General features: G+C 34.2%; 6 protein-coding genes across 9 annotated transcripts; 4 read left to right on the top strand and 2 right to left on the bottom strand.

Moving 5' to 3' along the window:
• The first annotated feature begins 247 nt into the window (after positions 1-247).
• On the top strand, positions 248-2,610 carry LOC130954299 (uncharacterized). Of its 2 annotated transcripts, none has more exons than XM_057881035.1 (2): positions 248-1,819; positions 2,295-2,610. In XM_057881035.1, exon 1 carries the CDS (start codon positions 403-405, stop codon positions 1,780-1,782), a length of 1,380 nt encoding a protein of 459 aa, XP_057737018.1. In that variant the 5' UTR covers positions 248-402; the 3' UTR covers positions 1,783-1,819; positions 2,295-2,610. The 2 variants fall into 2 exon arrangements, with proteins under 2 accessions (XP_057737018.1, XP_057737017.1); XM_057881034.1 differs by having other exon boundaries at positions 2,288-2,610.
• Positions 2,611-5,123: 2,513 nt separating this feature from the next.
• LOC130954935 (vacuolar iron transporter homolog 1-like) lies at positions 5,124-6,678 on the top strand. Of its 2 annotated transcripts, XM_057881704.1 has the most exons (2): positions 5,124-5,293; positions 6,007-6,678. In XM_057881704.1, the coding sequence occupies exon 2, from the start codon at positions 6,074-6,076 to the stop codon at positions 6,647-6,649; it is 576 nt and encodes a 191-aa protein (XP_057737687.1). In that variant the 5' UTR covers positions 5,124-5,293; positions 6,007-6,073; the 3' UTR covers positions 6,650-6,678. The 2 variants fall into 2 exon arrangements, with proteins under 2 accessions (XP_057737687.1, XP_057737686.1); XM_057881703.1 differs by lacking the exon at positions 5,124-5,293 and having other exon boundaries at positions 5,943-6,678.
• A 580-nt stretch (positions 6,679-7,258) lies between these two features.
• LOC130956655 (peroxidase 43) lies at positions 7,259-8,793 on the top strand. The gene is made up of 4 exons (XM_057883676.1): positions 7,259-7,615; positions 7,689-7,851; positions 8,225-8,619; positions 8,752-8,793. Exons 1-4 carry the CDS (start codon positions 7,259-7,261, stop codon positions 8,791-8,793), a joined length of 957 nt encoding a protein of 318 aa, XP_057739659.1.
• Positions 8,794-10,361: 1,568 nt separating this feature from the next.
• LOC130954718 (putative clathrin assembly protein At1g03050) lies at positions 10,362-12,549 on the top strand. Its single transcript, XM_057881477.1, has 2 exons — positions 10,362-11,243; positions 11,329-12,549. The coding sequence occupies exons 1-2, from the start codon at positions 10,442-10,444 to the stop codon at positions 12,441-12,443; spliced, it is 1,917 nt and encodes a 638-aa protein (XP_057737460.1). The 5' UTR covers positions 10,362-10,441; the 3' UTR covers positions 12,444-12,549.
• A 173-nt stretch (positions 12,550-12,722) lies between these two features.
• LOC130954719 (60S ribosomal protein L44) lies at positions 12,723-14,039 on the bottom strand. The gene is made up of 4 exons (XM_057881478.1): positions 13,785-14,039; positions 13,359-13,538; positions 13,063-13,137; positions 12,723-12,971 (listed from the first exon to the last, which is right to left on the bottom strand). Exons 1-4 carry the CDS (start codon positions 13,785-13,787, stop codon positions 12,912-12,914), a joined length of 318 nt encoding a protein of 105 aa, XP_057737461.1. The 5' UTR covers positions 13,788-14,039; the 3' UTR covers positions 12,723-12,911.
• A 566-nt stretch (positions 14,040-14,605) lies between these two features.
• Positions 14,606-22,908, bottom strand: LOC130955565 (phosphatidylserine decarboxylase proenzyme 2-like). 2 transcript variants are annotated; one of them, XM_057882455.1, is made up of 23 exons: positions 22,728-22,908; positions 22,368-22,626; positions 22,206-22,285; positions 22,038-22,062; positions 21,634-21,693; positions 21,394-21,462; positions 21,246-21,302; positions 20,868-20,960; positions 20,738-20,788; positions 20,262-20,345; positions 19,794-19,885; positions 19,349-19,504; positions 19,075-19,159; positions 18,518-18,629; positions 17,835-17,935; positions 17,548-17,595; positions 17,082-17,228; positions 16,361-16,456; positions 16,189-16,263; positions 16,013-16,105; positions 15,614-15,700; positions 15,302-15,352; positions 14,606-15,164 (listed from the first exon to the last, which is right to left on the bottom strand). In XM_057882455.1, the coding sequence occupies exons 2-23, from the start codon at positions 22,593-22,595 to the stop codon at positions 15,060-15,062; spliced, it is 1,995 nt and encodes a 664-aa protein (XP_057738438.1). In that variant the 5' UTR covers positions 22,596-22,626; positions 22,728-22,908; the 3' UTR covers positions 14,606-15,059. The 2 variants fall into 2 exon arrangements, with proteins under 2 accessions (XP_057738438.1, XP_057738439.1); XM_057882456.1 differs by lacking the exons at positions 21,246-21,302; positions 22,728-22,908 and having other exon boundaries at positions 14,607-15,164; positions 22,368-22,708.
• Between the last annotated feature and the right edge of the window lie 4,234 nt (positions 22,909-27,142).

The following is a 27,142-nucleotide window of genomic DNA, read 5'->3' as shown; positions in this document are numbered from 1 at the left end:
AGCGTGGAGGAGAAGAAGCGTTGGACGATTTCGTGTGTATTGGGCGTGTGTATTTTACGTTTCATTTAATGGTATTAAATTTTTTTTTTGTTGGACCAACTTAATTATATGGTTACATGGATGTGTGGTATATTTTAATTATGCACACGATTATTACCAAATTGTGCGAGATGAATACAAGGATCCAATTATTGAAGATTTAACCATTTCTTTCGTAGATGCTCCAAGATGAAAAGTTTCACTCGCAGATAACAGCGCGTGAACTTTGAACGTTCAGCAATGAGCGCCATGCGAAAATGATTCACGTTAGGGATAATAATCCCAAATCCCTAATCTCCTAATTGCCAAAACCCTAAGAATTTCCCTCTCGAAAAAGTCAACCTCACCGGAGTTTCGCCGGTGATGGAGCCCCTCCGACTGGAGAAACGAACAAAGCCGCTCTGGAAACCCTCCAAGACACGGGAAATCCCTTCAAATCACGTTTTGGAGTGTTCATCGCAGAAGAAAACTAGGGATTTGCCGAACTTGACCGAATGCCATGCGTGCGGATTCAAGTTCGACGTTTGCACCGGTAAGAATGGACTCAGAACCCTTTATAGCGAATGGCGTGTTGTTCTTCTTTGCAGCAAGTGCTTTTCTTCTGTTGAATCTTCTCGAATTTGCACATATTGTTTCTCTGAAGCTTCTTCCGATTCGTTTCGTTGCATTCAATGTCGGCATTCAGTGCACCAGAACTGTTTCTTGAAATACAGAAATGCTGCACCATGGTCTTATTCCTGTATAGGTTCTGAATTTTCTGTTTGTGTGGATTGTTGGATTCCCAAACCAGTGGCAATTTCTAGAAGTAGAAGAAAGGTTAAGGGTGGAGTGATCAAGAAAAAGGCTAGGGTTATAGTAGAGAAGGTGAATTCTAATTCAAGGGTTTTGGGAGGTGGGGATTTGGTGAGATCTATGGAGGATGTGGTTAAGGATGCAAATCATGATATGGAAAAGAAGGCTGATGCAGCTGCTAAGGCCAGAGAGGAGGCGGTAAAGAAAGTTGTGGTGGCTAGAAGGGCTGTTGAAGTGGCAAATAATGCTTTGAGCTTGGTACCGAACAGAGAAGAGAGTGGTCTTAAGGTTGATGATGTAAAGTTTGTTGATGGTTCAGTGATGACGTCTGAGTTGCATTTGAATAGCTCATCGAAGACTTCAAAGAGACAATGCTTAATGAATACAAGTTGCTTGGATACTCCCAAGATATGGGATTCAAGTCTTGATTCATCATTGAAGAGATCGGATTCATGGGATGCTAGTGGTTATGAACCTTCTATTTCTGTAGGATCTTTGGATGGTGGTTCTTCAAATGACCTGAATCGTCACTGCATTGGCACAAGTGACATGAAAACTTGCGCAAATGATGGTGGACGCACAGCTGAAATCAATGCTGAAGAGATTGAGGATGAGGTCTTGAATGAAGGTGAGGGAAGTTGTTCTTTTCGGTTGATAAACCATGGAGGAGAAGACAGTGGGTTAGAATCTGATCGCAAGCAAGCAGATCCTGCATTGTGTGGGGATGAAAGATGTAATGGAAAGCCTGATCGCTATTTCTTGAAGTATATGAGGAGAAGGTGTAGGTTAAAACCAAATATAGAAAGTAAACCCAATAATAAGGCTTATCTTGAGAGTCATGATGCTGCTGTTGGGCTTCGATCCAATTGTTCTGGGGAATTGAGAACAATATACAATGCTTCATTTCGGTCTTATGCTCCTTTGCAAGCACGCATCTGCTTGCAAAAGTGAATATTTCAAAGCACCTTCCTGGAAGTTAAGGGAACAGGTGAAGTGAATCTTTTCTTCTCCCTGTTTATGGTTAATAGTTAATTTGTTGTTTTTGTGTGTTGTCTTGTATTTGCTCTTCTGCTTTTGCTTTTTAAGCTGTGGCTGTTTTTTTTTTTTTTTTTGCGGGGGGGGGGGGGGGGGGGGTGATTTTGGTTAATTATTCAAGAATTAATGGCTGCGGAGTTGATAAAAGATCATCAATAACCGTAGGGTTCTTAAGAATTTCTTTGATTAGGCAATGCAGCAGTTTTTATAACTTCACATTTGGAAGTACATCTTTCATACATAGTTGTAACATTTGAGGCTACCAATTTCGTAAGAGAATTTCTCAAGTTTATGTTTGTCCTCCATATGGAAGTTGGATTGTATCTGTATGATCGGTCAAGTCTTCCACTGTTATTTTTTGCTTGTTTAGATTCTGTGCCTAATTTTGCTGACTTTACCCTGAATTCTCAATGACCTATAGTGTACAGGTGGGAAATTAGTTGGACAAGAGTCACAGACTGGAGACGAATGCAATATTCTGAAAATCATGTCATTTTGACTGAGTTCCTTAACAATGGTGGCTGGGAATTTTTTGGTAGTTCTGTAGTCTGTTTGTTGTTGTAAGATGGTATGGTTTTCAAGTTTCAACTTTAGAAAGTTTTCATTCAAATAGGAATAGAGTGCAGTCGTGCTACATTCAATGGCTCTAATTGGTTTGGTCATGATAGGGCCTGTTTTTTGAGTTCTTAGAAAATTGTAAAATGAATACCCGGGAAATTAGTTATTGAATCCAAATTTTGAGTATCCTGATTTGCTTATTACATTATTCAGATTTCTAGCAGTTGCTTTAGATCATTGGTCCGACTGAATAGATTGGTTAAGTTTGTGGATTTGCTTGGCCTCGTTTGTGTAGCTTCTTACCCTATGCAAGCATGCAGCGATCAGCGATGTGTGGAATCATGTAGGTCCTTTTCTTTAAGGCCAAGGGTTTGTCAAGTTTCTATTTTAAGGCTTGGATAATAAACAATTCACTTGCCTTAAAAAGTGAATGGTTAAGTAATAAGTATATCTTGGGAGGTCTTATGGTTTATTACTTTTCTACATTTGTGAAGTGTTTGGTTGGAGTGAAAATGAGGTACAAGTTTTTATGAATTACTTTCTTGTGTAATTTACTCATGAAGCTTATAGGTTTCTACCCTATTTTTACCTCTTAACCAAACATTTTAATGATGCCCGGACATATGATACAGCTGTTTGTTTAATTGTTTTACATATGTTACCTCTTGTACCACACTGCCACACTCTATTACTGAAAGTGCAATTTATGATGTTATAAGTGCTGAACTTTGTTGAAGTATGCTTCACTTTTCAATGTGGACATGTCCATGACCCCTCCAACATCATCCCATACCGCTAAATATGAATAATCATTCATATGCAGGCGATTATTATTTTCCCAAGGATTTGGATTCTCTAAAATTTGAATTTCACTTTAGAGAGTAAAGTGTAATCTTCTACCATTGAATAGTTTCTCTTTCATATTTATTTTTGGTCTCACCTATAAAATAAATGGTGAAAAATCACACTTTACTCTCTAAAGTGAAATTCAAACTTTAGAGAATCCAAATCCTTTTTCCAAAGTCGCTTGAGTACTATAATGATAATAGTGATGAAACCCCAGGAAATGAACTAGTAATAGTGCATGAGGAAAAAAAGTACGTTTTCTCAGTATTATATCTTGGCAATCGACATCTGAATATTCATTATTATAAACAAAATTGCAATAATCTTCTAATTAAAGTCGGATACAAAAAATTAACATTGACACCCAAAGAGAAACTCTTACGAATTTAAATAATTCCGCATTGTGTCCGTAGGCATTGGGACATGTTAAATGATTATTAGAATTTATTGTTTTCATTAATTAGCCGTCAATGTTTAAAGGTGTGGGTTAAAATATGTTGTTTAATTATTAAACTAAAAGAATTGAGTTGATAACTAAAAATTATGATTAAAAACAATAAATTCTAATAGTTTTCTAGGGTTTTTCTTATTTAATTACATGAGCAAGCCAGTTTGACAAGTAATTTCTTAATATTGAACAATATGTAGTTATGTAATACGCTGCATATTTATTTTATTTTACTTTTTAGAAAACTATAAAAAAGTCGTAAACTTATGTTAATAAAAACGAACAAGAGAATGGAGGACGGCAGCAATATGCATGTTGACAACAAAAATAGAATGTTGATATAACAACAAAAATAGAATGTTGATATTGTTACCAGTAATAATGTGAATATGAAGTTAATTAATTTATGTCAACTCTCTTTGCTTAGATACTGTGATTATATGCCACCAAGATGGGGGAAAACCTGAATTTGAATTCCATTTATGAGCGATAAGAAGACACGAAATCAAGAACAACTATTTGTTGAAGTAGTTTTCTAATTGGAGAAAAAGAGAGAGAAATGATGACCTTTTGAAGCAAAAAAAGAAAAACTACCATTTGTACCCATAAATTTTGCGAACATTGACAAAAGTACCCATCAAACAAAAAAATTAATATTGTACCCATAAAAGATGGATTCCATGTGACAATAGTACCCAAACCGTAATTTTTCGTTGACTTTTTAATAAAACTCCTAAATTATCCCTTCTATCTTCTACCCCAAATTCCAAATTTCACAACCCTCATCCTTCATCTTCCACGCGCTCACCCACTCCCAAGCACCCAACTTTGCTTCCGTCCTCATAATCGCCTTCTCCGAATTGGGTCATGTCCAAGAAGCTCTTTCAGTGCATAGAAACGTCTCTTCTTTGCCTCTGTTGAAGGCTTGCAACGCGCTTTTTCACGCCCTCGTCAACACCCACAGATTTGATTCACTGTGGGAGGTCTATGGGGACATGGTGTCGCGTGGATTCTCTCATACCGTTGTGAGCTACGGTATTTTGATGCAGTGCTGCTGCAGCCAAGCTGATTCTGTTGGTGTACGCAAGCTATTTGATGAAATGCGCCACTGCAAAATTGAACCAACCGTTGTGGTTTACACTATTATGATCCGTGTTCTTTTCAACGAGGGTCGAATAGGAGATGTCGAGGGCGTCTTCCGTTTGATGAGAGAATCCGGAGTGGTGCCTAATTTGTACACTTATAAGACTCTCATGGATAGTTCTGGCAAGATAGCTAATGTGATCCGGGTTTTCGAGTTTTATGCTGAAATGCTTTGGCATGGATTGCACTCTAATGTTGTCACATTTACTATTATGATAGATATTCTGTGCAAGGTGGTGAAATTTGGAATTTTGGTGGCTGGCAGCAATAGGAGAAGACGAAGAATGAGGGTTGTGAAATTTGGAATTTGAGAAAAAAGATAGAAGGGGTAATTTGGGAATTTTATTAAAAAGTCAACGAAAAATCACGGTTTGGGTACTATTGTCACACGAAACCCATCTTTCATGAGTACAACATTAATTTTCTTGTTTGGTGAGTACTTTTATCAGCGTTCGCAAAATTTATAGGTACAAATAGTAGTTTTTTCAAAAAAAAATAAGTACATTCAAAAGCTAATAGTAGTTTTTTCAAAAAAAAATAAGTACATTCAAAAGCTGGCATTCTCTCCGAATAATTTTTTATAATGATGAAAGGTTACCATAGAACCGATGGTAGGGTTTTTTACATATAGCTTAATTATAGTTGCTGCCACTCTGCTCTTAAAAATGACAAATGATGTAACATAAATTGGAGGAGAGAAAGCAATAGGAGAATTTCAATTCTCCGAAGAGGCATTTCTATAATTTAATGGTTAATTATAATATTAATATATTATACTTCATATATTTCTCATTTCTAATTTAATTACGTGATGTGCACTTTAATTTTCAAATTTTAAAAATCTGTAAAATTAACTTTATAATTATAAACAAAATATATACACGTTATTTTATATATATTTTATATTTTAATACGTAATTTATACGAATATGGATATTTAATAGCATGCTTGAATTATAAAACAGGGTAAGGTGTATCTGTATGCTGATTTCCGGCATCATATTTTTGTATTAATAAATTATTTTAGGCAAAAGTAGCAATCAAGAATTGAAGAATCTATATATTGTGAGATATCTCATTTCAAAATCTGCTTCACTAACCTGTTCGATGGCTTCATTTGTACCCTCTGATATGGTTTCAACCAGCCATAACAATGGTGGAGTTTTAGTTGTTGCAATCAACAACAAAGAGGAGAAGGAACAACAACAACAAATGATGAGTGAAGAAAAGAAGATTGACTACTCGCAAAGAGCACAGTGGCTTCGTGCCGGTGTAATGGGAGCCACGGACGGATTAGTATCAGTGGCTTCGTTAATGATGGGAGTGGGAGCGGTTCGAACCGACGCAAAAGCAATGCTTCTTGCTGGTTTTGCAGGATCAGTTGCAGGAGGTTGTAGCATGGCAATAGGTGAGTTTGTTTCTGTGTACACACAGTATGAAGTCGAAGTTGCTCAAATCAAGAACAAAACAATTTGTGAAGACGTGCAAATGGGAAAGAAAGCGTTACCTAATCCATTGCAAGCTGCATTGGCATCTGCATCGTGTTATTGTTTAGGTGCGGTTCCTCCTTTGGTGGGAGCAGCGTTTATTAGAGACTACCGTACAAGGATTATGGTGGTTTTGGCGGTGGCTACTCTGTCTTTGTTTGTGTTTGGTTGGATTGGGTCTGTGCTTGGAAACACACCAATGCTTAGGTCTTGTGCTAGGCTTCTTCTTGGTGGATGGATGGCTATGGCTATTACTTTTGCCTTAACCAAATTATTTGCTTTTACCGGTTTGCAATTATGATCACTTATTATTAACCATGTGGTGTAATTTTCTCCATGAATCCAATTAGGGAGTTAATGGAATATTTATACAATGTATACAATTGGTTATTTATTTAGTTTAATATGAGTTAAAAAATGAACATTTAGAATAAAATATTAATAATTTTTCAAATACAATACACTCATATTATTTAAAATAACCATCTAAATACTAGAGATAATAAACATTTAATATCCTATTAAATTGAATATCCTTAAACTCTTATTGTGCACATCATACATATACTCCATTAAGTTACTATAATTCCTCTTTCTCAATTTACTCATCAAACTTTTTTACTTTCTCCAATCACTTATAAGTGTGATGATTTTTAAATTCTTAGACCCAGAAATTAATAACAGAGAACTGTTAAATTGATACGTTAACGATTTTTAACTATTAATTTTATATAAAATTAAACATAAGGATTATTTCACATAAATATACGTATTATTAATAGAGAGTTGAAGTGCGTGCAGCGATGAATGGTATTTGTATTTGACACGTTGGTGACATGAAAGTTAAGAGGTGTCAGCAGGAAGTTGCAAAGTGATAGGAAGAGGTATGGGGGTGTTGTTGTGGTTGTTAATGGTGTTGACAAGTTGTTGTGAGGGTCAGTTTATTCTTCAAGTGGGTTTCTACCGAAACACGTGTCCTGAAGCTGAGTCCATTGTCCATGGCGTAGTGAGAGACGCCGTTGCCTCTGACCCCAACATGGCGGCGGCCTTGCTCAGGCTTCACTTCCATGACTGCTTTGTTGAGGGATGCGACGCTTCCATTCTCATCGACGTGTCATCACAGCCGGAGAAGCTTGCATTTGCTCATCAAGGCCTCAGAGGCTTTGAGGTCATTCAAAGAGCCAAGGCTCAATTGGAAGCTTCTTGCCCTGCCCTTGTTTCTTGTGCTGACATTCTCGCTTTGGCTGCCAGAGACGCCATTGCTCTGGTAACAAACCTTCCGCTTACTGCTTACTCATGCATCTTATGTATGCTTCTTATTCATTCAATTATTTGAATAGACCAATGGACCAACATATCAAGTTCCAACTGGGCGCAGAGATGGTTTCGTTTCCAATTTTAGCCTTGCAGATGAAATGCCTCAAGTTACTGATTCTATTCAGATACTCAAGGCCAAGTTCCTCAACAAGGGTCTCACCCACAAAGACCTTGTTCTTCTCTCTGGTACTCTCTCTCTCTCTCCCTCCCTTCCTCCCTCCTTGTCATGCATGGTGGATGAGATGGTGGTTGTTGAGGAAGTAAAGTAATATGAACTTGTTAGCTAATTAAACTATGGAATAGGCCAAATTGCCAAACACGTGATAGTATCATGTCTATACACAAATACATAATGACTAATTTGATCATTAATTTAGGTTGTTGAATTTATTATTATGATTATTATTCGGTGAAAAATCAGGTGCAGTTGACTTCACATAAGGTTAATAGCTAAGAGCTGTTAAATAAAAATTTAGTCAAATCAGTCAAATTATCTAACGACTCTCAATTATCAACTTCACGTAAAGTTGACTGTACCTGAGTTTCTACTTGATTTCAGCTGCACATACAATTGGAACTACAGCATGCTTCTTCATGACAAAAAGGCTATACAACTTCTTCCCGGGAGGTGTGGGATCAGACCCAGCTATCAACCCAAACTTCCTCCCAAGGCTGAAGGCTAGGTGCCCTCAAAACGGCGATGTTAACGCTCGCCTCGCCATCGATGAAGGCGGTGGGACGGAATTTGACAAACACATTCTCAAGAACATAAGGGAAGGTTTTGCTGTCTTAGAATCTGATGCTAGGCTTAATGATGATATATTCACCAAGAGTGTTATGGATTCCTACTTTAGTCCCCTTAATCCAATTTTTGGACCTTCTTTTGAAGCTGATTTTGTTGAGTCTATTGTGAAAATGGGCCAAATTGGTGTCAAGACTGGTTTTCTTGGAGAGGTTAGGCGAGTTTGCTCAAGATTCAATTCATGAATCAAACTACATTATAAGTTCTTCTAATTTATATGTATCAATCTATGCCTTCCACTAGTCTTTATTTTTAATTACCTAATTCTATTGTTATTATTATAGAATATTGGTGTTATGATTGGTGGCGAATCCAAAAAATTCTAGTTATGGAGGTAAAAGTAGAGAATGGATCTTCTCGATTCTTTTTAACAATTGAGAGAATAAAGTGTGATTTTTCATCATTTATTTTTATAAGTGGGATTAAAAAAAATATAGAGAGAGCGCATTGAATTTGAAAAGTTATATATCACTCTTTATCCCCTCAATTTTTTTTTAACAATTGAGAGGATTCATTCTTTCAAAAGAATACTAAAATAAAGTTTATTAAACATTGATATATTTATATTATGAAATGAAAATCATATATATAAGAATCCAAAATAAAAAAAACTAGATCTATATGTAAAAGCTGAAAAGTATATTAATTAAAATAATAAAAAATTAATTGAAATAGTTTTTTCTTTTTTTAATAATTAAATATTATATTTTATATATTTTTATATTTAATTTTAATATATTGTCAATTTAAAAAATATGAATTAATAAATAGATAACATTCTTTCTTTTCTCAACCAATTTTTGAAAGAAAAAACTAATAATTTCACTTTATGTTTAGAAAATTAAGTTTCAACTTAGTAATTAGTTACTTGGTTAGTTTTACAAAATATATTACTAATGTTGAATTTGTTTATTTATATTTTTAGTTTTGATACTTATAATAAGATAAATATGGTTTCATGTTAAATTTAATAATATAAAGTTTATTTTAACATAAATTTTAATGGAAACAAAGATGATATAATAATAAGCAAAATATATTGATCTATATGTATTTATTAGTTTGTTTTCAAACTTCTAGTGGGGACAAGTGCCGCCCCTCCTTCTCAACTATGCCCGTTCCTGGTTATAACAATATACCAAAATAAGATTATATAAAAACAACTTTAAGAATGCAAAACTAAAACAGTTATCTCTTTAAACAAACATATATCTGATTAAGTTTATTTTCCGAGGAATTGGCACTGACTAAGCTAACTCCAAGCTGTCCCAAAACCAATGCTCCTCAAGATGCAAGGAATTAACCAATTAATCAAATAGATTCTCAATTTTATAACAGGTGCATTGCATTGCATGTATTTAACTGATATGATGATATACCTTGGGTTGTTAGATTAGTATATTGTTAAACTTTAAGATGGTTACATTAACATTGAAACGGTCAAAGGTGGCGAGAATATGCAAACTAAATAACCCTCCCTACTAAAAATAGAATAACCAAGAATGTTTAAAAGCTTTCTAATGTTGAGCAGTGAATTTATCATAAAATCTTAATTGATTCCCTTGTTTTCGTGCTACAAAAACGGGCAATGTTTTAGCCAATTTGAGATACGTTGTAATGTCAGAGAAGAACAAAAGAGAGTTAGAAACAAATATCTTTCTTTCTTTCTTCCTCTAAACAAGAAGATTTTCTTACTTTACAATTGCTTTGGATCTCTAATTCTCTCCTAAGCAGTTGTGATTAATCATTGTACTCTGGTGCTTCCAAGAAGGTATCATCCCATTTACGCTCTTGCATTTGCATTCATTCATATTATCTTAGACAAATCTAAAAGCTCATGTTCGAAGAATCTGATATAACATGTTAGATATGATTATTGCAGGAAGCAGGAATTGTGAACATATTGAAGATTATATAAGTGGAGCAAAATCAGCAGATACAATAAGAAGGCTTAGAAGATAGAAAGAGAATAGCATGGCTCCAAGCTCATTCAGAAAAGCCATTGGGGCAGTGAAGGATACAACAAGCATAGGCCTAGCCAAAGTTGGAAGCAGCACCTCGCTTGCCGACCTTGACGTGGCAATCGTGAAGGCGACGAGGCACAACGAATACCCGGCCGAAGAGAAGTATCTTAGGGAGATCCTGAGCTTAACATGTTACTCTCGCGTATTCATCAGTGCTTGTGTGAATACCATCTCAAGACGTCTGAGCAAGACTAGAAGTTGGACGGTGGCTTTGAAAAGTCTTGTGTTGATTCAAAGGCTGCTAGCAGAGGGTGATCCTGCCTATGAGCAGGAGATATTCTTCTCAACTCGCCGTGGGACTCGCCTTCTCAACATGTCTGATTTTCGTGACCACTCAAGATCCGGTTCATGGGACTTCTCTGCATTTGTGCGCACCTACGCCCTGTATCTAGATGAAAGACTTGACTTCAAGATGCAAAGCCGCCGTGGGAGGCACGGCAAATTGAGTTTTGATGATGACGTGTATAAAGAAAGGTTCATTGAAAGGCATAGAGAAAGAGGATGCGATAGTGATGGAGACAGAGACAGAGACAGAGAAAAAATCTACAAAGAAAGAGAAAGAGAAAGAGAAAGAGAAAGAGAAAGAGGCAGAGACAGAGACAGGGACAGAGACATCGATAAGGACAGGGACAGGGACAGAGAAGTTGTTGTAAGATCTACACCAGTTAAAGACATGACACTGGATAAACTTTACTACAAGATGCATCATTTACAATTGCTGCTTGAGAGATTTTTAGCATGTCGTCCCACAGGTTTGTAAATATTTCAGATTGAAGAATATGGCGAATTCATATAAAAGCTTTCCTTCATCAATGTTTGCTTAATGTAATGTACCAGGGGCAGCAAAGGACCACAGAATTGTGATAGTTGCTCTATATCCGATTGTGAGGGAAAGTTTCCAACTGTATTATGATATAACAGAAATATTGGGTATCTTCCTTGATCGCTTCCCCGAAATGGAGGCAGTGGATTGTAGCAAGGTATATGACATCTTCTGTCGTGTCGGAAAGCAATTCGATGAGCTAGATGTGTTTTATATCTGGAGCAAGAATATCGGAATTGCACGTTTTTCTGAGTATCCTGAGATTGAAAAAATCACGCCCAAGAAGCTAGAGATAATGGAAGAGTTTATAAAAGGAAAGCTCGTCTTGCCACAGAACAACCAACAAGAAAAGAAGGAAGTTAAAGCCGCCAAGGAACCGGAACCAGAACCAGAAGAGGATATGAATGCAATTAAGGCACTACCACCACCAGAAGAATCCATTTCTGAGGCACCGGCAAAAGAGGAGCCAAAGAAAGAGCCACAAGTAGAAAAACCTGTGCAAATGGAAGCTAATTTGTTGAATTTAGGAGACGAAACGGTAACTTGTGAAGACCAGGGAGACAAACTGGCCTTGGCTTTGTTTGATGGAGCTTTACCAGCAGCAACAGGTGCAACCCAAGCACTTCCATGGCATGCATTCGACGAAGCAGAAGATTGGGAGACGGCATTGGTCCAATCAGGTAGCAACTTATCGAACCAGAAGCCTGCATTGGGTGGTGGCTTTGATACATTAGTGTTGAATGGCATGTACCAACGAGCAGAAATGACAACAACAATGCAAGGACCTGGTTATGGGGTGAGTGGAAGTGCTAGCAGTGTGGCACTTGGTTCAGCTGGAAGGCCTGCAGTGCTAGCATTGCCAGCGCCACCAACACCGGGCAGTGGTTTGAGTTCCGGCAGTGTAGATCCCTTTGCAGCCTCTCTATCTATGGCACCGCCGTCTTACGTGCAAATGTCGGAGATAGAGAAGAAACAGAAGTTGTTGCTTGAAGAGCAATTAATGTGGCAGCAATTTGAAATGGATCGGAGCCAAGGACAAGCTGCATTCTTGAAGCAGCAGCATCAACAACATAATAAAAATCCTTATTTCGGAGGTTATCCAGAGAATTATGGCAATTATCAACGTTAAGTAGGTCAAATTCCCTCACCTTTCTTATTTGCTGTAGTAAATATTGTGTGCTGATTAGAACAGTTGTTTGCGGGTTTTATGTTTTATTTCTACATTTGGTGGCTGGTTGCATGTAAATATTGTACTAATATAATTAGAACAGATGTTTCCACATTTGGAGATTTCAAATAACTAACTAATGCAGTAGTGGATTAGTTCAGGATCCATTCATTGTGGCACTCATTTAATTAAATTAGATAAAGGCATAATCACATAGAAAGGCAGGGACTTGAAAAGGAGTATAAAAAGATGAATATTGTAATCATTCAAAAAATGGAAACAAGAGATCACTAATATTAGTAACACTTTTCACATCTCCCTCACAAAAAAGGTCTTGCAAAATGAAAATATAACTAGGAGAAATCCATAGAGAAACAAAACATTCAGATACTTCAAAAACAGTACAACTGCAAATCCTAATACTCCTGCCTAGAACAGAGAGGTTCCCTTTCCCTTCTTGTCACCACCAATCTCAAAGTGCTTGCACCTCTGCACAACAAAGACATGAATCATCCATTAACTAAACATCAACCATTTATTCAAACACAACAAAACATAATGTGTTCTGCCATATGCTAACCTTAATTGGATGTTGAGACACATGCTTGCAACCCTGGCATTGCAGCCTCAGGACAATCTTCTTGGTGGTTTTTGCCTATCCAATTAAACAAACAAACTTATAACTAAATGAAGAATCCTTGAACAATGCACTAGGAATAGAACATCACATAGAAATGTTCGGAATAACCATGTTGCAGATAAAATCAATACATCTAACTTAATTCTACATTGAATGTGTGACCTAAGTATAAGTCAAAAACTAGAAATTAAGAAAACTAAGATGAAAAATGATGGAAAAAGTTAAAAGATTGATACCTTCTTGTGGAAGACGGGCTTAGTCTGACCACCATAACCGGACTGTTTGCGATCATAACGACGCTTTCCTTGAGCAGCAATGCTATCCTTACCCTTCTTGTATTGGGTAACCTTGTGCAGTGTGTGCTTCCTGCATTCCTTGCTCTTGCAGTAGGTCTTCTTTGTCTTTGGAACGTTCACCTAAGAAACCAACCACAAGAACCAAAAGGTGCAAGCTTTAGCATTTCGAACTTGACCCAGTATCTAATACCGCCAGATTCCTGAATTTCAAATCTAATTCACATAATAATTGACTATAAAAACAGTCTTAAAAGAATAAAAAATAAATAAAGCAGAGATGCAGGGTTAAGGGTAATCTCAGGGAATTTGGGGATAACTGGTGAATAAAATGGAAAGAGAGGAAGCAGTGGAGGAGTAGAGGCTTACCATGGTGGCTCTGTGTGTGGGATCGGATTGTGCAGAGAGAGTGGTGTGCGCCGCGAAAATGAGAGTGTAAAGAAGAACTATGCCCTCTATTTTAATGGCTAAACCGAATTAGGGTTTGATGGACAATGGAGGGATGGGATGGGCTTGTCTGGTCTCTGTTTAGAAAATTGACGGCCCACCCAAGACTGGGCAACAGCATGTCTTACCCATTTCTTATATTTTAGCTATGGATCTACTTTATAAAAGAAAACTACTAAAAAGCCCTCTTGACTGCTTTTTTTTAGAAGGAGTTTGTTGACATGATAGAGATACTAGACAATGAACCAAACAATGATACTTAGCTCACACAGCATTCTGTCCCTTCCTTATTTCAAAAGTCTCGAGTTCAACTTCTATCAACAGCAACCGAGAAAGAAAAATAGTAAGTATGTAAGGAGTGTGTAAGTGTGAGTTGTTCAATCCACCTAACCAAGAAAAAAAAAATCAAGATATCTTATATACATAAATATGATATTTAAATTTGATTTATCTTTTTATCTCTAATAAATTATTATATTATCATTTATATCTTTTAGTCCTAATATTCTAGTAAAAAATAAAATCGTGTAAATACATTAAATATTTAAAACTTTGAAATTCCTTCTTATTTTAGAATAAATACTACATGATCAGTAAATATTATCATTTTTTGCTAACATTTAGTCTGTAAAAATTTACACTTATATTTTTTTAGAATTTACACATATAAATTAATAAAATTTATTTGTTAAAAACAATTTAGTATTTATATGGATCAAATGATGGCCAAAAATACTAAAAATTGTTAGCTTCAAAATTTTCTCTTTATTTTAAACTCAAAAGATACCTCTTATCTTCTTTCCATTCCTCTCTCTTTCCAATTCGCGAAACTCAAACATCGGAAAGACAATGATAAAGGTTAACTGCCAGTCGATACCACCAGTAATCGGTTTACAAATCATTCAATTGTTGAAGTGAAACAATAGATTCTTGAATTGCGCGAGAGAAAGACGTGTAAGATCCTTTATACATTATTGGTTGTTCAATGTTCATTTGCTTTTACTAAGCTGAAACTGCAAGCAATGATTTTGTATCACGCTTAGCTAAACCTATATTTTATTATACAGATAAAATTAGCTAGAGTTACGGCTGAAAGAGGTTGAAATACATCTGTACTTTACAAAATAGCAATGTCATGGTTATTGGTTAGAAGAGAATGGTACACAAATTGAAAATTCCAAGTTGGTCAACCAGATTTCAAGACGATTTCATAGAGATGCCCAATCTCATCCCCACACAAACCAAGGTCTCTAGTGATCTGCTGCTATTTGCTAGAAGATCTTCATCAATTGCTATTGAATTCTGCAGAGCACAAATCAAAACAAAATGGACCTCACCCCATGCATAATTTGCATGTATTCATATAATTAAAATATTCAAGCCAAGACAATATCCAGAACAAAAAGAACATAAGAAGTATAACCGATTGTAATACCAACCTTTTCGAAAACACAAATTACAGTGCTTCCACCAAAGGAGAAATATCCAAACTGTATATTAAGCAAATAAATGTTGATTAGAAGCAAAAACAACATCAGTGTTGATATAGCTTCTAAATGTTAAGTGTAACAATCCTATTAATTCAAAATCTCACTCATCATGTTATGTGTAATATCCACAATATTCAAGGACCATTTAATAGATGCAAGTGAAATTTCAAATAAAAAAGTTTTTTGACACAACAGTCAAAAATCTAATTTATCAAGCAACAGAAAAATTGGGAGATCAGTAATAAACTGTAACTTGCAAACCTCATCTCCCTTCTTGACATAATCACCCTTTTTCCTTGTAAAAGTAATGCTGCCGACCATAGTAGCTCCTATTGCAACAAATGCCACCTGAATCCAAATCATATATTACTCCCACATACGGGTAAAAAAAATACACTAAATATCAGGCGCGCAGCTATGGGATAACTTTGTTACACAAAAACATGTAGTTTCAATCCTAGGATGATGGCTATTTATAAATTGTTCATGGTAAGAAATGTAAGCCTTTATACTTTTGCAACCCAGCCAATGGTGAAATAACAAATTGGAATTGTTATCCACAAAGTAATATTCTCCAATAAATTCATGTGGCAGAATTTTGTGCAGGACCTAGTTATGAACTCAGGCATTTGTAAATTAAAATTGATAGGGATGACAAACCTTTCCAAAATCTACAGTAGAAATTATTGAAACAACTCGCTTATTTTCCGTGAAGACATTACAGTACTTGCTATTTACAGCAATTGGATTGACCTAAAAAAAATAATGACAATCAGCACCAAGAAAAGTAGAAAACATAAATGTAAAATGATTCTCCTTAGGTCATTATCTCATACCGTATATAAGCATCCAGGGATGTCAACAAATTGTTCAATAGTTCCTGATACTGGAACATGGAAACGGTGATAATCCTGCAATAAAGAAGCATTCAAATAAAAATTTGCAATCAAATTACTTGCAAAATTAAAGTGAATTTGAAAGAAATAAGACAAAGAAAGCAACAAATACCTGTGGTGCCAAACGGAATATTACCAAAGTTCCATCAACAAAAGCATTGGAACACATTTCTTTCCCCAAAAGACCTTGAACTGAAAACTTTCGACCCTAAAAGGAACAATCAAGAACCATAAGTATACATAATTTAAGTTGAAAGAATTAAACGACAGAATATATTCCAATTTTCAAGGAACATAAACTCTTCAAAATTAAGGGGTAAGTTGAAATATAGAATGTCATAAAGAAATGGTAGTAGATATACTGATAGTTACCTGAAGACAGTATTCATCATGCATCACTTGATATTGTGTAAAAACCAAATGGTTTCATATGTTACACTTACATCTCTTGCTTGATGTCAAGCAAAAAAGTAGAAGAAGAATAACCCCCCCCCCCCCCCCCCCCCACACACACACACACACACACACACACACAAAAAAAGAAAATAAATAAATAATAAATCATAGCATATTTATTTGTAAAACCACTTCCTCCTCCACACCTTTATCCTAACTTATGAATGAGTCAAGCTCCAAGAACAATGAGAAAAGCACAACTCTATCATTTTCATACTAAGATGGGCTGACAGATTTTGTTTTATTTCAGAATTGACTGATTAATATGCCTAAAAAAAATCTGTTGGCAGATTTTCAATGTGAATTATCTACATAAAAGAAGTGCTGATTTGAGACCAGGAACCTTCAATAAGCAAGAGAAGTAACAAATGAAGTACCTTAATCCAAAATCTTGAACTGTCATCAACTGTTTTAAATGCCATTAGACGGCAATCAGCAGCACATACAGCAATGTTATCACATTCAGGAGAGGAAATTGGTCTTGAACCGGGCTTTAACTCTCTAATGAAAAACTCATTGAATGTCTGCTCAGAAAAAGAAAAAAAATATGGTAATCTTCCAACTGCTTGTATACAACCAAACCTTTAGTACCAGTTCAATGGTCAAAAAGATTTTTTTCAGTTCTAGGAGCAAGTTCTAGCAGGATCAATAGAGATATATATTCTACTAGCAGATAATAGATATCATATGGGCCTTTTTATATTTCAGGTCCCCTTTCTCCCCAGATTTTGTCCTATTAACTTACAGAAATCTCATTAACAACTAACAGGCTCAAGAGAAGTTCAGGAGCAACTTTGCATCAATAACAAATGAATTAAAACTCTTTCAGAAGTTTTAGCCCACCTTAAATTGTTCCAGTGGATACTTGACTTCAGCCAAATTGATTTGACCCTACAACAATAGTCACATTTTATAATAAGGGTTAATTATAGACACACAAGTTAAGAACATAAAGAACTAAAGTAAAACTGTAACTAGAACAGAAAAAAGAAAGTTGAAACAAGGGGGCACCTCAATAAAGAGAAAATTTCGTTGAAACTCCCAATCAAGGGACACCATATAACTACAGACGTACATTTTCCTATGACATGCCAACATCAAATTATTTCATAAAAGAAGCAATTTCCAACCTTATAAGATTCAACAAACTTGGGTATATCAGCAGCGGATTCAGGTGAATCCATTCGTGCTCCCTGCTTTTCGGAAATGCTTTGTAAGAGCTCCTTAACCCCTGCGCATAAGATGTCCACCAATGGAGAATACAATATTAAGAAAACCCAATACATAAAGCAGATCTGATATAACGTGACCCATGGTGCTAGAAGTATGCAGAATACTTCTAATTGTAAAAAAACCCTGATAGTTTTTATTACTCCTAATCTATTGGTATTTGGCACAAAATCAACTTAAATGTCAATGACAAAAACAAAAACAAAAGAGGAAAAGAAGTATCTACAAGATCCATATCTGTATGATGACCTTCAACCATCAAAATCATAATACGTTCTACTAACAACAACAGTTCAGAAGATATAAGCTTTAAGGCCCAAAACAATGCGCAATGACTGGTTAAGTCACATGAATTTAGATCCTCTAAAGTGAGGAAGTTGGTAAAGTGATAAAGTGAGGGGTTAATCACTATTGAATTTGAAACTTCCAAGAAATGTGTGCCCCACTATCTTAATTTAAGAGTGATTAACTCCTCACTTTACCACTTTACCACTTTACCAACTTCCTCACTTTTAGGATCTTGATCCAAGTTACATAAATAAAGAACTTCTTTTGAACTAAAAGGTTTGAGGTTATCTCATACCTACATCCATTAAGCCAAGGCCTACTTTTGACTGATAAATAGCTCTCATAGACAAAACAATTTTTTTGTCAATTATTTCTTCGACAAGCCTTTGAGACTTCCGATCATATACCTGATACCAAAAATAAGATAAATAAATAAGAATTTTAAAGAGAGAACAGGTACAATTTAGGACTAAAATCCCAGTAAATTTTTTTTTAATATCAAATTCTCTTAAAAACATTAATGATTCTCTACTTGAATGATGTTATTGAGTCAATACTATTCAAATTCTCATGCATTTGAAAAATTTGGCATGCATGACAAATATTGATGCTTGATAAAAGAGTGAGAACGATGCAAGGATTGATGCATCTAGCAAATGAGCATGGAAGCCTTTCTTCAAATTATTATAGTTATGTGGCTAACTCAGACATTAGAAATGTGGAGAACGGATTTTCCAAGAGGTTCCGCACATCCTGGTATAACTATAAAACATACATGAATCTATGATGTATGACATAAATCTCATTAGATTGTTAAAATACAGAGATAAAAAGGGATACAAAACGGCATACCAGGATATGGGAAGCACTAGATCCAGATCGAATACCAACATCATAGGATGAGAAATGGGCCCATTCACTCAGTTTGAAGAACCACCTAAATAAATAAATAATAAGTGAAGTTTCTTATTTGATTGACGAGCTCGTTTCTTATTTTATTGATTAACAATCATAAATGCTTTTATGTCACACTAAAAAATTGATATGTAATCCATTAGGTCAATAATGATCGTGCTCTGGTATCCTGTCTCTCAAAGTCTAAACTAGTAGCAATGTAGAAGATTACCCATATGAAGCTTGCTTATCAGTCAAGAATCCTCCAGTCATCACCTGATTTCCAGTCCCTTCGTCAAAACAGAGTGTTAAGTGAATCATGCTGTTCAACTGGTCGGAAATATTAAGAACCTCACCACAAACAGGACAGCAATTCAACAGTGGTTCCCTGCAAATACCAGCAGCTAGTTAAGTTAATAAAAATCAAACAAAAGTAATTGGACGACAGTTTGAAAAACAAGTTCCTAATTCAGTGCATTCATTGTTGATCATTTTTTTAGACTGAGCTAAAAGTTTAGATTGAGTGGTTAATTAAATCATTCAAAAATAATACATCATTAGCAATACAAATGAAAAGCTGGAAATACTTAACACAACATATGATAGCTGAAGATGACAATAGGTTTAAAAAACTAAAGCTTTTACATCCATGCTTTTGCATCAAGATTAGTCATTACTTTTCTTGTTGAAATGTAAGAAGGGCAGCCAATTCATCCATGCTAACAACACCATCTCCATTCTTGTCAGCTGCTTTGAACAACTCCTCTTTCTGTTGAGAAAGAAATTGTACCGGTGAAGCAATGAAACAAATATATACAAAACTAGAAATTGTATTGGTTCAAGATTTATTATTTGAACCGTGAGGTTCACACCTTCTATGACGAAGAATTGGGCTTGGGTATAGCCAACAACACAATAACAAAGCCTTATCTCACTATGCCAGATCAGCTTAGGCTTGGATATAACCATTAAAGCAAATTTCAATTGTTTGAATTCAAGGTTCAAAGTTCAAACTTTCATTAGTTAATCCCAAGAGAAGATAAGAAAATCATATTCCAAATCCAAATTTGGGTATACAAGCAAATGAGAGATAATTCAGCAAGCTCAAAATTATTGGGAAAAAAAAAATAGATGTAGGCCTGTACCTTGCTGGTTGCTAATTGATTGCCAAAAGCATCGATTAGATCAGAAAACTCAGACAGTGAAAGCATCCCATCTTCATTGAAGTCCTGCCAACAGCAGAATGTCTCAGGTTGATAACTACTATTAGAGAATAATACTATATGAGAGAATTATATTTAAATTATCAAAACAATTGTGAATTACATATTGCACTTTCTATGACGTATATAATTCAAAGATTATTCTATCATATATATGTTCAACTTATATGGAATTCCTTTCAGTTTTATAGAGCCTCAAACAGAAAAAAGGAATCACCAAGAAGAAACTGGAATAGTCACGTTAATATCTACTAGCAATTGGTACAATATTGTATGAAATCATCACTCCCATGTAGCAATAGGATGGTTAACTACTACTTCTGATAACCTCATATGTCAGTTATTCAGGCCCACACTAGACACAGGTTATCAGAATGCAAAGGAAATATCAAACTTACCACTATAGATAAGATGCGTCTTACAAAACCTTTCTGCGTCTCAATTGGGTCCTGTTAGGTTTTATTCATAATTGTTAGAAATCTTTGTCATACTTAAATTAACAACAGTATACACATTTACGTCATATACCTCTATAGAACATGAAATAGAAATGCTGCCAACCACTTTTCCTGGAACTGATGGATCTAAAAGGTTGATGATCTCAGTGTCAGAATCAGAATCCTGCATTGCCAAGTCATCGGCATCAAAGTTTAGCAAATGGATAATGCTTAAGGGTGTGTTCATGGGTTTGATCTAGAATGAGAAGGGAAGTAAGAGAGGTTTATAGGGTTTTAACCCTCACCCCTATCCAAAAGTTTTGTTGTTTCAAAGGGAAAGCCGTTTAAAGGGTATTATTAATCCCTCAACCCCCCCACCCATCCTAAAACAAATACCCTGATTTTATAATTTCCCCCAAATCTTTTTTCCTTGGGGAATAAGATAAAACTATCTAAACCCTCCCATTACACTTCTTTTCCCCTTGATGCCTTTTCCTCCCTTTTCAGCATAACTTGTGCGTATACCCTAAAGAGCACATAAAGTAGCTGGTAAATGAATAGATCCAACTACACACAATTAAAAAATATATATATGAAAATAAATAAAGTTTCCTCACTTGGGTCAGAAATTCAAGCAGATCAATCTCACAGTATCCAACAAGAGTATTGCTGGACAACTTATTGGTCTGCATGAGAAAACAAAAACAGAGTTAGATACAGTATTTAAACTGAATTGCCTTCTAGCACATAGAGATTGACAAACACTTCTTCTCTTGAAATGAAGCAGAAAGACATCCCAGAGGCCAGATGTAACGCATAATTAAATAAAGAAAACTAAAACGGTTCTTATAGCATACCTCGTAAACTGAGATTCTTGCAACATGTGGTCCATTCTGTTCCAAAAGAAGTTTCTTTTCCTGGGAAAGAGAATATCAGTCTCAGAGAAGAAACACTGCCCTATAGTAAAAGGAATTGAGTAAACTAATATCACAGCAAACTAAACTCAAGTTCCTATAGTAAAAGGAATGATGAATGAAAGCAAAGCATGTCCAACTTTTTTGTGGTCACCCATAATGCCTGAACTTTTAAAGCATGGTTGTAGATACTTACATAAGTAGCATTAATCTCCAACACAGTAACGTAAGTTCCTAAAGTACTTCTTAGTTATATGAGGCGCATAAACATGAAAGCACATATACACAGCATGGTAGCACCAACTCAAGGAAATTAAAAAGAAGAATAACAGTTGAAGAGTACTCACAGAATTCCAAACAGGCTTGTCTGTACTGCACCATCATGGAAAAAACACAGAATGAATACATAAACTAACTACATTTTTTTTAATTCCTAAAACAAATGCAGAAAGTAGAAAGAACATCTTCTTCAAAGAGTTACGATAGTGAAAAGAAGATGAATATTAGTTGATTACTTGTCGGAGGTCTTAGTACGGAAAGTCTGTTCTCCGAGTGAAAGGCATGCAATCCATTTGTCCTTGAACTGCATCTCCGCCTACACAACCACAATAACTGTAAATTTCAGCTGAATTACAGAGAGAGAGAGAGAGAGAGAGAGAGAGAGAGAGAGAGATTACGCGGAGTAAGGTAAAGAGGGCGATTCCGGCGAAGTTGTCGGCGGAGATGAGTTTCTGTGAGGAGGAAGATCCTTTGCCGTTGCCGTTGCCGTTAGCGTTACCGTTAGAGTTAGCGGTGCGGTGGCGAATATAGTGGCCGATGTGAAGACGCTGCTTGAAGCGAGCTCGACGGGAGGCTTTCTTTTCCGTTACGGAAGAAGACGACAGTTTGGAGTCTCCGTGACCCATTCTGGCGTTTCAGAATTCAGAGCTTTGGAAACTGAGAAATGAAATGATGATTTACTACTAATTATGATTAAATGGGAATTGGAACACAAAATCACGCGTTAACTTTATTATTAATGGAGCTACTGTTATTACTTTATGTTAATTAGAGTGAGTAGGAAATAGTAATCAACTAATCCATTGAGGTGGTTTGATGCTGATGCGAGCGGCTGACGAGAAACAAAAGAGGGTGATGAATATTCAATTCAAAATTCACTACTTTTTGTGCCTAATCTTTTTTTCCCAGTTTCCATCAACACGCACAAAATGATTCCTTTCAGTTTTTTGTTGTTTTCGGCCCACCAATACACACTCGCTTTTTATTCCCAACAAATTCAGTTATTAACATTTTCCTAATTTTAAGGGAAAAGTCCATTTCACCCTTTGAATGTGAAGTATTCTATATAATTTTATGAGTGGTGTTAGGGAGCCAATAGCCTAAACTTAAAATGTGTACGATAGACTAAATCTTTGGTCCATAAATAAAATAAACATCACTCATACTATTTAGAATAATCATCCGAATATCAGGAATAAATAAACATCTCATGTTATAAAACAACTCCTCCCAAAAGCTTAAGCTGATTTTGGAGTTCATTAAGGATTGATCTCTTGACTTTTTGGATCTAGAATTCTAATATCATGTTATGAAACCACTCATCTCAAAAGCGTAACTGATAGGACAATGTAATACTAATGGTTATATCTCTAATATTTTCTAAACTTTCATTGTACATATTGTACGCTTAACCCATTAGCTCCTTATACTTTCTCTAATTTTATTTATATTAGTAAATTGTTCAGCAATGCAATTAACTTGAAAAATCGAACTGTCGTTGTTGTTGTTATTTGTTATGATGTGTGAGAAAAAACACAATTAGATAAATCAACTCCCACTAGATATATTGCATGAAGTCAAATTAAATATAGGATGCTATAATTTTATTTATTTACTTATTTATAAGATAAAATAAATAAAAAAAGTTGAGGATATATTCTAACTCCAGACTAGAGCAACCTTTTCCTTTATCATAATTTTTTTTAATTAAGAAAAACGAAGAGAATAATGCACCTATATTTAAAATCCTCTATTTGATATTATTAAATGAACCTGCTTTAAGAAAATAAATAAATTACTTTGATACGGTTCTTTCACTTTGAGTATAATAGGTATATAAATTTATTTTGTTTATTGATAAAAGATTAAATTACAACTGAATGAAATAACCATCTTTTTTAAATTTTTATTTTTGTCTATGGTTTAGTATAGGAATCTCCTTTATACATACTAATAATTAAAGATATATACGTAATAGTATAAGCATGACAAAGAAAAAGAGACCAACACTCAAAATTCCAATCATAATTATATGAGTTGTAAAAAAAAAAAAAAATTTGTGTACAGTTGTAAAATATATTTATTATAACTTCAAAGGTTTTTTATTTTTGTTAAAATACTTGTTTACTGTTCTAAAATTTCAGTTTTTTTTTTTTTTTCGGTAACTGCCAAGAAAAAAAGAAAGAAAGAAAGACTAAGGTCCGTTTGGAAAGTTTTAAAAGTAATTTTTTAAACTTTTGACTTATAAAAAGTAGTAGTATTAATGTTAGATGTAATTTTTAAAACTAAATTGTAGCTTTCTAATAAGCTATTTAGAAACTTATAGAGAAGCTAAAAAAAATGACTACTTTCGTAATATTATTATTTTTTTACTATATTTTTATAAAATAAGTACTTTTAAAAATAAAAATTCAAATATAAAATAATTTATTTATAAGTTATTTTTAATATAATTATTTATTGTTTAAGCTATTTTTTTAAAAAAGATTAATTAAATTATTTATCCAAATTAAGCTAAGAAACAGTAGCAAAATACAACTGCATTTCAGTTTAATATTCATAAATATTTTTTTTTTATAGTTCTTGACTTTTTAGTAAAAAGTTCAGCTTCGTATTTTATTTTATTTGTTAACAAAATTTGTATTAACTATTGGCTAATTCTGTAGTGTCTATTATTTGATGTTTAATTTTTGTTAAAATTATTTTTTTATAGAAAAATTCAAATATTTAAAATTTATTAATTTTTAAACTTAAAAAATATGTTCGTTATGTTTCATACCAATGTATAATGTATGATAAGCCCAATAATAACATAGTCGACCATACAACTAGCCCATTAATACAACATGACAGATAACCAAAAACTAACAACAGAATAAAAAAAAATGCTCCGTACCTTCTTAAAGTCTGAACAAATATAAATTGAAACATAAATGGATCTCAGTACCGCGACAGATTAGTCTTTGACCTGTTGGATTGAGGGATACCGTGAGAAACAAAAAAAAAATATAAATTTTGAAACTCATGTTAAATATACTTTAAAATGATGTAAGTTAATTATTTAAAATTTAATTTTAAAAGAATATTTGATATTTAGATAAAATACGCAAAGAAATTTATTTCATATGCTAAAAGTGCATAATAAAATATATCATGTAATAATACATTAGAAAGGATTATTTATCTTCTAGTTTTCAAAAGGTATCAAAGCAATTAACCATTAAAAATTTTTACAGAAATATACTACCCTAAATAGTTAAAAAACAAAAAATTAAGTTTTTATATGTTTATTATATATTTATTAAGAGAATTTAAAAAGTTTACTCTTAATAATAATATTAATATGTGTCCCAACTCCTAAGACACATTTAGCTAAAGGCTTTCAAATAAAGCTTACTTGAGTTTTTTATACTAATAAGATTCTGGAGTTAAGTCCTATCTTGGTTATCAAATTAAAAAATTGTATTGATTTAGTCATTAATTTTTTAATTGTTATAATTTAATTTTTTAAATTTAAAAAATATATTAATATTATTTTTTGTGTATTTTGTGTTACCAAAATTCAATGTCGTTAGTGACGTAATTCAAAGTCTTGTCACACTGGACATATTAAAATAATATCATACACGTTTTGACGTTAAAGAATGCATTAAACGACATCGTTTGAGGTTATGACAAAGAATTTGGTTATGACAAAATTATTCAAATCCTCAAATGACATATTTAATACTTTCTTTAACGTCAAAACGCATATGACGTCAATCGTTTTAATATATCCAGCATCGCAAGGCTTGAGTCACGTCACTAATGGCGTTGATACACTTTTTTTAATATGGAGGGATCAAATTGTAGCAATTAAAAAGTCAGAAACTAACTCAGTGCAACTTAACAATCTCAAAGACTAAAGTGGAGCTTAACTCAAGATTCTGAAGAGACTATTTAAACTTCCAAAGTTTGTTTTAATGTAGTTTAGCCATGATAAAATTATGATTGAACTGAATTACTAGTAAATGGTTAAAGTCGTCTTTGAAAGATCATTTGTTCTCTAAATTAGTTTCCGAATTTTTTTTACTCAAATTCATCCTTCCGTCACTTTCGTTGTTGATCGTGTCAAAATTTCTTAATGTGGCATACCACAACACACACTTAGGAATCTTAATTGACTATTAATATAATAAATTTATGAAAGGATTAAGTACTTTTTTCGTCCCTGAGGACTTGGGTCAAAATTAAAATTGTCCACAACTTTTTTTTGTTATTAAAATCATCCTCAACATTACAAAACGTTATAAAATCATTTTTTTGTTCATAAACAATATTTTTTTGACGATTTTACCCTTAAAAAACGCTTCTCCTCACCACTAATCCCTAACCCCCCTTCTTCATCATCACCGAACCTCTTTCTCTCTCTCTCTCTCTTTCTCTCAGACTTCTACTCTCTCTCTCATCACTAACCCTCATTCATCATCATCACCGAAGCTCTTTCTCTCTCTCTTTATTCCAAATTCTTACTTTCCCTCACCACTAACCCCACTCATCTTCTCATCACCATTACTATCACCATCATCATTATCACAAAAACAAAAATTGAATCACACACAAATAAAAAAATCACAAAGTAAAGAGACTTCATTCAGTAGAAGCTTCTTCAAGAGCTTGAACATTGTTGCTGTCGGAGGAGGAGCCGCAACAAATGGTGGCGACGCTACGAACGACGCGGTGGATGAGGGAGACGTTAACGACGAAACCGATCCAGTTTTCAATTTTTTTCCCTTGCTTTCTTTCTCTGTTTTTTGTTCTTCCTTTTTTTCTTTTTTCTTTTTCTAATTTTTGAACAACATATACATGAGTTCTTCTTTTTTAACTTTTTTAATTTATGTTGTTGTTAATTTTGTGATTGTTGCTATTGTTGGATTGTTGATTTATTTTATAATTGTTGTTGTTGCTGGATTGTTAATTTATTTTGTTGGATTGTTACTCTCTTTTTCTGTTCTTCGTTCTTCCTTTTTTCTTTTTTCTTTTTTAATTTTTGAAGAACATATACATGAGTTCTTTCTTTTTAACTTTTTTAATTTATGTTGTTGCTAATTTTGTGATTGTTGCTGTTGCTAGATTATTGATTTATTTTGCTATTGCTGTTGTTGGATTGTTATTTATTTTGTGGTTAGGGATT

This window comes from Arachis stenosperma, chromosome 10 (assembly GCF_014773155.1).
Source record: "Arachis stenosperma cultivar V10309 chromosome 10, arast.V10309.gnm1.PFL2, whole genome shotgun sequence".
Lineage (NCBI taxonomy): Eukaryota > Viridiplantae > Streptophyta > Magnoliopsida > Fabales > Fabaceae > Arachis > Arachis stenosperma.
The sequence above is the reverse complement of the archived record's forward strand: the minus strand, read 5'-3'. Positions and strand labels throughout refer to the sequence as shown.

Excerpts from the sequence above, each read along its gene's own strand:
- LOC130954935 (XM_057881703.1), top strand. The coding sequence starts at position 5,969 with ATGGCTTCATTTGTACCCTCTGATATGGTTTCAACCAGCCATAACAAT.
- LOC130954719 (XM_057881478.1), bottom strand. Across the intron at positions 13,138-13,358 it reads AGCCCGTCTTCCACAAGAAG|GCAAAAACCACCAAGAAGAT; the intron begins GTATCAATCTTT and ends TTAATTGGATAG. Across the intron at positions 12,972-13,062 it reads TGTCTCAACATCCAATTAAG|AGGTGCAAGCACTTTGAGAT; the intron begins GTTAGCATATGG and ends TTTGTTGTGCAG.
- LOC130954299 (XM_057881035.1), top strand. The coding sequence starts at position 403 with ATGGAGCCCCTCCGACTGGAGAAACGAACAAAGCCGCTCTGGAAACCC.
- LOC130954718 (XM_057881477.1), top strand. The coding sequence starts at position 10,442 with ATGGCTCCAAGCTCATTCAGAAAAGCCATTGGGGCAGTGAAGGATACA. Across the intron at positions 11,244-11,328 it reads TTTAGCATGTCGTCCCACAG|GGGCAGCAAAGGACCACAGA; the intron begins GTTTGTAAATAT and ends GTAATGTACCAG.
- LOC130955565 (XM_057882455.1), bottom strand. The coding sequence starts at position 22,595 with ATGGGTCACGGAGACTCCAAACTGTCGTCTTCTTCCGTAACGGAAAAG. Across the intron at positions 19,505-19,793 it reads CTTACATTTCAACAAGAAAA|GGAACCACTGTTGAATTGCT; the intron begins GTAATGACTAAT and ends TGGTATTTGCAG. Across the intron at positions 16,106-16,188 it reads TCCCTGGATGCTTATATACG|GTCAATCCAATTGCTGTAAA; the intron begins GTATGAGATAAT and ends TATTTTTTTTAG.
- LOC130956655 (XM_057883676.1), top strand. The coding sequence starts at position 7,259 with ATGGTGTTGACAAGTTGTTGTGAGGGTCAGTTTATTCTTCAAGTGGGT. Across the intron at positions 7,616-7,688 it reads CCAGAGACGCCATTGCTCTG|ACCAATGGACCAACATATCA; the intron begins GTAACAAACCTT and ends TTATTTGAATAG. Across the intron at positions 8,620-8,751 it reads AGACTGGTTTTCTTGGAGAG|AATATTGGTGTTATGATTGG; the intron begins GTTAGGCGAGTT and ends TTATTATTATAG.